Source organism: Mustela nivalis (assembly GCF_964662115.1).
Source record: "Mustela nivalis genome assembly, chromosome: 8".
In the NCBI taxonomy this organism is placed as follows: domain Eukaryota; kingdom Metazoa; phylum Chordata; class Mammalia; order Carnivora; family Mustelidae; genus Mustela; species Mustela nivalis.
In genome coordinates this window covers 142611492-142621961 of record NC_139027.1, presented here as the reverse complement: position 1 = coordinate 142621961, position 10470 = coordinate 142611492, and the positions used below count along the sequence as shown (strand labels likewise).

General features: G+C 60.3%; 1 protein-coding gene across 3 annotated transcripts; it reads right to left on the bottom strand.

Moving 5' to 3' along the window:
• Window positions 1-31: 31 nt before the first annotated feature.
• On the bottom strand, window positions 32-10372 carry GID8 (GID complex subunit 8 homolog). 3 transcript variants are annotated; one of them, XR_014315809.1, is made up of 8 exons: window positions 10170-10366; window positions 9798-9938; window positions 8717-8802; window positions 7646-7775; window positions 6422-6618; window positions 5762-5959; window positions 1920-5264; window positions 32-1522 (listed from the first exon to the last, which is right to left on the bottom strand). XR_014315809.1 is itself a non-coding variant. In XM_082746405.1 (7 exons), the coding sequence occupies exons 4-7, from the start codon at window positions 7761-7763 to the stop codon at window positions 5091-5093; spliced, it is 687 nt and encodes a 228-aa protein (XP_082602531.1). In that variant the 5' UTR covers window positions 7764-7775; window positions 8717-8802; window positions 9798-9938; window positions 10170-10372; the 3' UTR covers window positions 32-5090. The 3 variants fall into 3 exon arrangements, 2 of the variants coding, with proteins under 2 accessions (XP_082602531.1, XP_082602532.1); XM_082746405.1 differs by having other exon boundaries at window positions 32-5264; window positions 10170-10372; XM_082746406.1 differs by lacking the exon at window positions 9798-9938 and having other exon boundaries at window positions 32-5264; window positions 10170-10368.
• Window positions 10373-10470: the final 98 nt, after the last annotated feature.

Genomic DNA, 10470 nt, shown 5'->3' with positions numbered 1-10470 from the left:
TGTGACTTCCCTGGACACCAGAAAGACGAACTTTACGACAATAAATGAATTTATTATTATTCTACTCGTGGAATTCTTGAAGGTTCTGGAACAGATCATTCTCTTCAAAGTGCTGGTGAGTTCAGTACGTGAGTCTTGAAAACAGCGCTGTGCAACACGTTTCACGCTAAAAATACGCCTGGACACCCAGAGACTACAGACTCGCTGGGCCCATGAGTCTGGAGCTGTGCAGGGACCAGCATCGCCCCTTCCCCCTGGGTCTGGGTGCTTCTGCTGTCTGCCCCTCCCAGCCCCCCGGGGCCCTTGTGGCCTAGCCGGGGAGTCCTCCATGGTCCTCGGCTTGCTTCCCTTCCAAAAGCCAGTTGGGAGGAGGCCAGCCACGTGATGCCTCGGTCGGGGCGAGCAGTCTGTCGCAGCGTGGCAGGGAGATGTCACAGCCAGGCAGCGCTCCGACACCGGAGTCCAGCAGTCCCAGGAGCAGGGGCCAGCGGCAGCCTCGTCTCCTCACCCCCAGCTCCAGATGGGAGGCACAGCCCCACAGCACGCAGCACACGGCACGCACGCTAGCCTGGGCTGCGTCCACAGCTGGGCAGGGGGCCGGCGGTGCGACCTGCTTCAGGACGTGCGGATAAAGCCACTGCCCCCGGTTCTCACTCCTTCTGCCAAAGGCTGTGGTTGGAGCGGAGTGCAGAGGAGTCCAAAAGACATTCTGTGCCACAGTCAAAGTGAGCCTGTCCACCTGGCCTTCTAGCTGGGGCCTTCCCGCCCACACAGAGGTGTCTCCGCCCCACCACATCCACGCTGCAACGAGAAAGACCTCTGGCCCACAGCATCAGGGATGCGACGACCAGCTCACCCAGACCGCCCCTCCCCGGCCGCCAAGGCCCTCGGGCCGCTGGAGCTGGGGCCTTATGTCCTGTGGTGGCCGAGCAGCTCAGGACCCCCCCCCAGGGCACAGAGTCCGCATAGCCGCAAGATGCCCAAGGCCCACGCCAACCCCGTCTCTACATCCATGGACGTCAATCACGACGAGGACGGGAAGAGGGCCTCGATGGCATCTGGGAATTAAGGCACAACATCCACGACAGACGGGCTTCGTACGCCAGGGACTATGGTGCCAGCCAAACACCGCAGACGGTGTCGAGTGCAACCCACGCGCTCAGCGCTCCACGTGGGGACGCCCTCAAAGCTGCGGCACGGCCTCCTGCGAGGAGGGGCAGGCTGGCATGAAGAAGGCCTCAGACACCATCGCCACCTGGGGAAGAGGGATGGGGAGGCTTGGTCTCCCCGCTCCAAGGTCCATGCACCCGTGGGGGCCGCAGTCCATGATGCCGCTGCTCTGGCACGAGGCACCTCACTTCTGCACTCACTAGAAGGCACTGGAAAGCGGCCACTCCGCGTCTCTGCCAAGTGTCCCACAACTGCCTTCACACGAGGCGCGGACAACCCCGCGGCCCGTGGCACAGGCCCTACGGGGAGAAGCGCCCGGGCGCTCACCGTGTAGCTCCTCTACTCTGAGTGTCTGGAAAGATCCAGGAGTATTAAAAAAAATAACTTCTCAGGTTAAAATCATGTGGTAGGTGGCCCCAATCTATTTCCTTCACAAAAATGAAAGTTCAGGACCACCCTCTGAAGAACAGACGGCACACGGCACACGCACAGCCATGCACACGCGCCCCCGGATGGTGCTGGTCGGAGGGGACGGAACAGCAGAGCCTCAAGGTGAGCGAGGCTGAAGCTTCCTCCTGCCGGCTCTCGCGGACGGGCTCCCGGAGGACCGTGTGTCGCACTGAGTTCCTTATTCTTATTAGAGTATCCCCAAAACCCGGAAAACCCCAAAAGACCTTCCAGGCAACCACTCTGAGCAAAACATAAGCAGTTGACCACGAATTTAAGAAGAGGCACCAAAAGCAACCTACTCTGCGTTTCTCAGAAGACGCTGTGACGGGCACACGTGCCCTCAGGGGCAACGCGGACTCGGAACCAGGGGCGCACGGAGGCTTGCGGCTAGCGATGGAGGGACACCAAAGTCACATGACTGACGCAGACAATATACTCTTAAATCCGAAAAAGCAACACATTTCTGAAACAGAAACATAACCCGCTACAGAAACGAAGTGCATGGTTTCCAAATAACACATCAAAATGCCACACCACGGGGCTTCTGAGGCCAGACAGCCTGGCCCCCGACGACCCACTGTGCTCGCATCTCGGGGGGCAGGCACGCCGGCCTGGCGGTCCCGGCCTGGCCTCCCGCTCATGCTGGGACGGCACAGTAACTCCCAGAAGCGGGTCCTGCCCCGCTCCCCCAAAGACACCACTGACTTGAACGGAAAACGTGCACAGTTCTTTCTGAGCCCCCGGCTCCGCCTGTCCCCCAAACCGACACTGTCCCAGGACACAGACCTCACGCTGCCTGACGAAGACTGTCCCCAGGAAGCACCCTGACTGCACGAAGAGCCGCCTCCTTGCTCCCGACGCTGCACACACAGGGTCTTCAGTCAATCCTGAACACCAGTCCCGAGACACATTTGCCTTTTCTAGAACCTGGAAACCTTAATCCAAACGTCCAAGTACATTAGCTCTCACTGGGTTTGCAATAATCCCAACGCCTCGTAAAGACTCCAAAAGGGGGCTGGTTCCTCACGCAACTTCACGATGTCGGGAACGCAGAGTCCCAGGGTATTCTCCAATTTTATTTATTTCAAGGCACTTTCCACAAGAAAATGTAAAAAGAATAAACTATGTAAAACATCACATTTTAATAAACACAACAGCAAGATCCAAAGGAGATAAAGAAAAATTAAATTACACTTAAAGTTCATTATCTCAAAATGGCTTAACGTCACGGCGGCCAACAGGAAAAGCCCACAAAGCCGCTCCCGCCAAAGCGGGTTCCCAGCCAGGGACGGCACAGGAGGCAGGAAGCGCAGGCCCGCGGGGGCACAGCCAGGGCTCCCGGCCGCGCCACACCCGGACCGCACTGGCGGCAGTGCCTGCTCGCGACGCCACACACGGCCCCGACAGGTGACCGCGCGCCAGCACACTGTCCCACGCCGCTCACTCGCGCTTCCTGCACGTGACAAAGCCCGCCTGGGCCCTGCTGGCTCCTGGGTGGCTCCCGCATACAGGACATCCCGTCACCACGCACCTCACAAACTCTGATGAAGAACGGGTCAGGGTGATCACATGGAAACCAAGCTCGTAAATGACCTCACATACACGACTAGAAACGCGGGGTCCTCCGGTGCTTTTCGCACGCACACCTCTCTCTGCTGTGTCTTCCAGCTTCTGCTCTACGTGATGACTTGTCGCCCGGAGATCCAAACCTCAGCTCTAACTTACCATGCTCAAGCCTCAGAGGAAACGGGCCCCAAGAAAGGTCCCATTTGGAGAGGACTGCTGAGGCGGTCAGAGCAGAAGCACGTCTGCTCCCTGGCGTCGAGAAGACCGCCCTCCAGCCTCACAAAACCACAAGGGCAGAAGGGCAGTCAGAGGCCAGGACAGGCCCCTGAGCCTGCACCATCTTGCCTCTGCGTCACTGACCCCCCAGGGCAGCCGACCCTGCCCAAGGCTCCTTCCCACTGGAGGAAACCACTGCTCCCTGAGCCGGCAGGAGAGGAGCCGACAGACATCACTTCACGCCACCACCCAGGGTTGCAGGCACGCGGGGGACAGGGCCCAGCCCCCACCTGACCTATAGGAGCACCCACAAGCCTGCCTAACCTCGCCAGACACAAGAACATGTGCCCGGCAATTCAGCTGCCATGGGCCTCTCCCTCCATGAAGCCACAGGTGCCGGACCCCATCCCAGCACAAGGATCCACCCAGTGAGGACAGAGTCCCAGCCGCCACGGCAGCTGGGAGCCCCCACCAGGGGACGTGCACTCCTGGGCACTGTCACCACCACCTCCACGAGACACAGCTCTGTAACGATCGCCCCACAGAATCCGTGGCCAGTGACACCTGCAGTGAGGCCACACACATGTTCGCATCCAAGTCACAAGGGCCCCAGCACCTGCCCCAGAGGTGGGACCGGGGAGAGCGCAGAATCAGGACACCTGGGAACTCACAAACACCGCGAGGCCGCAAGCGCACACCGAGCTGCTGTGGTGCCAGCCTCCTGAGGTGAGCACGCGCTCCCGCCAGGGACGTCTGCGGCCGAGGCTCAGCCGTCAGCGCGGGTGCTCCTCCCGAGCACACGGACCACACCGGGCAGAGGGGCCCTCCAGCCACAGGGACGAGCTGATGCCACTGCCATCACCACCGGGACATAAGCCCCGAAAGCAAAAGGTTTGAGATGATTAAAACTTTTTAGAGGCCGTTTGGTCATTCTTGAGATCAAAGAGAAACCTTTATTTCCAACGAGACCGCCTAGAAGAGAAGATTCATTGATCCTCCAGGAAAGAATCTCTCCCACAACCAGCACCAAAATATATATTTAAAAAATTAAAAAACACACAGCCCCACCCCTCAGGCACACATCTCCCCAAAAGCCACACAACCCAGACCGAAAGGGAAAACAAATCAAACTCAATGCCCTCACACAAGAAAAAAGTCTGTGAATTAGGATTTACAAATTTATATAGTCTTTCCTATGAAAAACAAAAACGAAAAACCAAGGGGTAAGAAACAACTTCTGCACCGAGGCCTGGAGAGTCTTAGGAGATCTGAGAAAACGTACGCTCTGCCTACAAGCTAACAGAAAGCAAAATAACAATCAGTGCTTTTCGCAGATTTGAGCGGGAGGCCTCGGCTTCACAATATTCCCTCCTGACCGAGCACTCGGCTGGTGCGATCCCCCGGGAGCCGGAGGCAGGAGCGCCCCGCCGCCCGTCCGCGCCGTCCGCACACGCCCTGCCAGCAGAGTCTGCATCACACTTCCAAAGAGACAGTGCCATTCACGGCAAGTTTTCCAGCGCTTAAAAGGGCCACTTTTCCCTTTAAAAAAGATGCCAGGTCAAAAAAAAAAAAAGAAAGAACGAAAGGGAGGGAAGGGGAAGAGTTCTCTACTGCAGTAAAAACGTCTCAGTCACAGACGGCCGCTCCGAGGAGTCCAGGCTGGGGGAGCGCGGGGCCACTGGCGCACTCTACTTGGGCTCCTCGATCACACCTTTGCTGAGGTCTGTCATTTTGGGATATTTGACTTTCTTCTGGTCCAGCTCATTCTGAGCCCAAAGGAGGAGTTTCAGTAATTTGGCCAGCTTGGGTGTTGACTCCCGATTTTCATAATCTAGGACAGCTTGGTTAACCTCGCTCCACACCTAGAAAATAAACACATCCCATAAAACCACCACGCGCGCAGAGCACCAGCGAGAGGCCGCTACCACATGCTCTTCGGACTTCCTGGAAGCCGCTCCTACAGGCCGAGCTCGCACGCGACGCCGGTCACCAGGAGGCCTGCCGGCAGATGGGCCCCACATACCCCTCGCCCAGAAGGCGTGCGCGGTGCAGTTGGCACCGATCACATCTGGCCTGGGAGACGCTTAAACTGAGTCCCCCAGGTGGCCCGAGGACACCTATTTCTAAGTCTCTGAACAAAGAGAAAGATTATGACAAAGGAGAAGCTAAGAAAGACATCGGAAAATTGTACGATCAGTCACAAGGCTCTGCTCCGGGCCTCGCACAGTGAAAGACCCCACGTCAGGGAAGGAGAGCTGCCGCCACGACCGTGCGGCACCGGCCCAGAGGCGGCCGCTGTGGTCTCTGAGCCCCACCCCAAAGGCCGGCAGGGGGACAGAGGACCCCTCAGCGGGCTTACCTTCTGCCTCTGCATCATATGAAGCAGGTCTCCAAACGGCGACTCCTCGGGGTTATCGAAGGCCAGCAGGGCCAGCGTGCGCTCCATCTCCGTCAAGCACTCCCTGCTCTCCTCGCCCTGCTCCGCCAGCTGCGTCTGCGCGAACTCCAGCGCCGCCTCGGTCTCCCGCTGGCGGATCAGCTCTATGAGGTGCTGTTGCTGGTCACCGGCAAAGGCACACAGGCTTACACACCGTGTCCGGCAGTGCGGCACGAGTTTCTAGTCAAAGGTCACCTTAGAGGACAACCTCCCAGCATCCCTGAGTTACTAGAGTAACGTTTTTTAAAATTTTATGTATTTGAGAGAGACTGAAAAGACCCATGCGGGGTGTGGGAGGGGCAGAGGGAGAGGACGAGAGAAGCACACAGAGCCCGACCTTACAACCTTGGGATCATGACCTGAGCCTTAACCAAGGGTTGGGTGCCTCAGCGACGGAAGCACCCAGGTGCCCCTAAGTTAGCATTCTTAAAGCAAGAAACAGCTTCTGAAATGCAAAAAACCACAGCTACCTGAAACCCCTTCCACACGCAAACGAACACATACTGTGGGAGTGCAACTTAGCCCCGCGACTCTGAAGTGCCGCACGCAGCCGGCGGCCCCCGCACGCAGCCGGCCGCTCACCTGCAGGTGGAAGTAGAGGTACCGGTTCGTGTCGAGCAGCTCGGGGTGGAGGCTGTTGATCAGCGCGATGGCCTCCTGGATCTGGCCTTTCAGGATCATCTCACGGATCTTGATCCGCTCGTCAAGTGTTTCTAAGTCCACACTAGGTTCAATCCCAGATTCCATTCGAAACTTCTCTGCTGCTTCCTTAAAGCCCTCTGAAAATGACAACCATCTCCCGTGCTCAGAAAGCTACCGAGACCCGCTGCAAAGCGTTTTTAACCCCCGAAAGCCCACTCACCTCCAATAACCTTCAACATGACCCGCACTTTCTTAGGGTCTGGTATTAACATCTCTGTCACCTACCAGTTGCGCCCCATAGAGAAAATGCAAAGAATGAATTTCACTCCTTCGCACCCATCCAAAACGCCTCTCCCCCACCAGCTGGGGCGAAAACGGGAGGCCGCGAAGCCCGTACGTCATGGGCTCCTGAACGAGGGCTGCGGCCCAGGCCCAGAGGCAAGGGAGGTGCACGTCTGTCCCGGGCATGTGTCCCCCAGGCACATCTGGACACAATGGCCTGCCTTCACAGATGACAGAGACCTGGTCACCCCTGCCTCTCGGGAGACCATACTTCTCCTCAACACCCAAGCAGTGCGTGTGCTGTCCCCCAACCCCACCCGGCCAGCAACAGGCAGACACTTCTCCGTCCCCTTTCAAATGACTGTCGACGAATTTGGGGAGGGGAGTGCTGTGAATCACAGGAAGGAGACTCCTACCGGGTTCAGTCAACCAGATTTCCTGATCGGGCACAGAATCACCTCTTCCTTCCCAGTACCGAGGAGGACTGTTAGTTAGAGACCCCGTCTGTTGGTTTCGTAAGCTTCTACCTTCCCCCCCTCTTTGGAGTTAGGCGCACCTTCTAGAGACAGGAATTTATCAGACTGGCGCGAAGAGATCGGCCACCTGGGACTTTCAACGGACTTCAGAACGTTCTTACGCATCGTGATTAACTGTAAACACGTCACCGGTCAAGAAACAGGTTTTCGCCTTAGAGCTCAGACACCCAGAGTAACACCCTCCTCTCCAGAAGACCTCGTCTTTACTACACTGATCCGCGAATTTGCTAAATCAGCCTGGTGTTTTTTCACAACATGCAAACTAGCTAACTTCACCAAGGATCGGCGGCGGTACAGATCTGACCACGGGCACGTCCCCCGGGCAGCGTCTGGCTCAGGACGTTACCTGTCACCAGGTAGTTCATGATGAGACGGTTCATGTCCGCGCGCTGCACGTGCAAGTTATTGAGTTTCTCCAGCCACTCGTCTTTTGAAATTTCGTCAGGCTTCTCTGCGTAACTCATGCCGACGTGTTTCTACAAGAAAAAGTATTTTCAAGACCAGGAAGATGCCGGGAACGAGAGACACAGGACAGGAAACACTCCGCGGCACGGCCATAGGGCAGGACGGGGACAGAGGGTGGCTGTACTGGTGAGCACGGCACAACCCAGACAGCGGTCAAGTCCCGACTTGGCGCGCAGGAAACAAACCTAACACTGGTCTCTGCTAAACTTCGATTAAAAAAAAAACTCTAAGAATTCTATGACAGCTGTGATCGTTTCAGAGATGAACAGAGCTTCGCGGTGTGAAGTGACAGAGAGTGGGCGGAGTTAAATCTGGAGGACGGCAAGTGCAAAGAGCCTGATGCCCAAAGGCAGTGCGGGGACCAGAAAAAAGGCTGGGATGTCAGGAGACAGGATGTGTGCTAGGGAGAGCCAGGAGCCTCTGAACTGCCAGGTCAAGAGGTGGGGCGCGTCATACTAAGGCCTTAGAGACTCAGGATCTAGATCAATCCCTTTCTAGGCAGAGGGCAGGCACGTGAGAGCCGGGAGTGGAGGACGCGTGCACTCTGACACAGAGCCCACGAGAAGTCGCTGCCAGACACTCGCCGGACCGACCAACACTGAGGACCGCGACAGAGACACAGAGCTCCCTCGCAGTCTCGACGCTGCCGTCAGGGCAGACGGGAACTGCAAACGTATCTGGCCCTTCTGCAGAGCTGCTCCCAGGCCAACAATCCCGCCGCAGGACTGAGACCCTCAAGGCTCCCCACTGAGCACCAGACACGCACGAACCCTCTCAAAGGACCACCGCTCAAAAAGGCAGAAACACGGGAGCCCAGCTGTTCATTCAGTAGCGGCACGGACAGACAGACTGGGGTTCACAGAACCACAGCCCCAGGCCCCGAACCCTTAGGCAGTTATGTTTCGGAATTAAAAATCTTGCAGACCTTATAAAGCCTGTTGGCACAACTCACTTACGTCACAGGACACTCGCACTGCAGTCTGGGGCGGCACCCCACGCTAAGTACTCCTTCTTTGGGGACAGGTCTGAACACCCACACTGAGTGAAACACAAGCTATTAAAAGCTTTCACCAACTCAGATTTTTTGCCATCCAATAGTTCAAAAAAACAAACACACAAAAACTTCTGGTTTTCAGAGCTATGTGGCTGTCAGGATTGCGGAGCAAGGATCAGGATCGTGGGTCCCCCAAGAACACTGACTGCAGCAGCTACAGGAGGAACACAGCCACAGGGGCGACTCCCGCCAGCCAGCGGGGAGGGGGCCCCGCCGGGGCAGAGCTTGCAAACAGCCCCCGCTGCGGTAAGTGCGGTGCTGGCCTGCTTCAGCGGCGGCTTCCGAGCGAGGGCAGGGCGGACAGCGGCCCGGGAGCCAGCGGGGCTCTCAAGACGGCAGTCCGCCACCCGGTCCTCCGTAAGCAGTGGGTGCCGCGGAGCCGCGGAGTCCACGCTGAATCAAGACCTTCAGCGCGGGAAGCCGGGTGGCCAGCGCGGAGCCACCAGCGAGAGCCGGGCCAGGAACGTCAGAGTCCGAGCAGGCCACAGCCCTGGCGGCCCGCGTGCCCGGGACGGGAACACACTCACACTCACACACTCACACACGGCAGCCCCGAGCCGGGCCTGAGGCCTGGGCGGCAGGGACAGGGCCACAGCCGCGGAGGGAGGCCGAGGAGGAACAGGTTCGAGCGGTGGGGCAGGTCTGGGCCGGTCTCCGACGCGCGGCCCGGACGCCCCGCAGGCCGCCCCGCAGGCCCCGCCGCAGGCCCGGCTCGGCGCCGGGAGCGCGCATCAGGCAGGCCCCGCCGAACGAGGATGCCGAGGGCCCGGAGCCGGCCGAGGAGCGCGCGGCGCCCGGAGCAAGGCCGCGGACGGCACGGACCGCGCTCGGGCCGCGCCGCCTCCCCGAGAGCCCCGGCCTCCCACCCCCGCACCGGGCGCCGCCGGCAGCGCCAGCCGCTCGGGGAGCAGCGACCCGCCCGACGTGGCGCCCCGAGAGCGGCCCGAGAGCGCAGCCGACGGGCCCCGTCGCTCCTCACCCGGCCGGCGGGCGCTCCGCCGCGCGTGTCCCCGACGCCGTTCTCTCCCCGGGCGCGCCGGCGCGGCGTTTCGCGGCAGGACCGGCGTTCCCGCGCGCGGCCAGCCCGGCCCGTCGGAGCCCTCGCCCGGCGCGCTCTGCCCTGCGGAGCAAACACCGGATGACGCCGCGGCCGCCGGGACACCGGGGGCGGCTGGACGTGCGGCCCGCTCGGACCTCGGAGCCGGCAGAGCCCCGGCGCCCGCCCCTCCGCCGCCCCCGGCCCGCGCTCCGCCCCGCGCTCCGCCCCGGCCCCCGCCCCGACGCGCCCCGGCCCGCCGCGCTCCGCGGGGAAGCCCGGCCCGGCCGCCTGCGTCCGCCGCAGCCATCTTACCGCGCGGATCCCGCCTCCCGCGCTGCGCGGTCTCCGCGGCCGCTCGGGGGGCCGGGCCGAGCCGGGGTGGGGGCGGCGGCGAGGCGCCGAAGACCGGAGCGGAGGCGGGAGCCGCGGCGGAGGCGGGGGCGAGGGCGGGGAACGCGAGGGCAGACGCACCGACGGCCGCCCCTCCGGGCACCTCCCGCGAGATCGCGAGAGCGCAGGCTCACGATCCCGCAGCCAATCAGGAGCTCCCGCGGGCCGGGGCGGGGCGGGACGCGGCCGCCGCCCGGAAGCGCGGGACTCCGGCTTCCGTCCT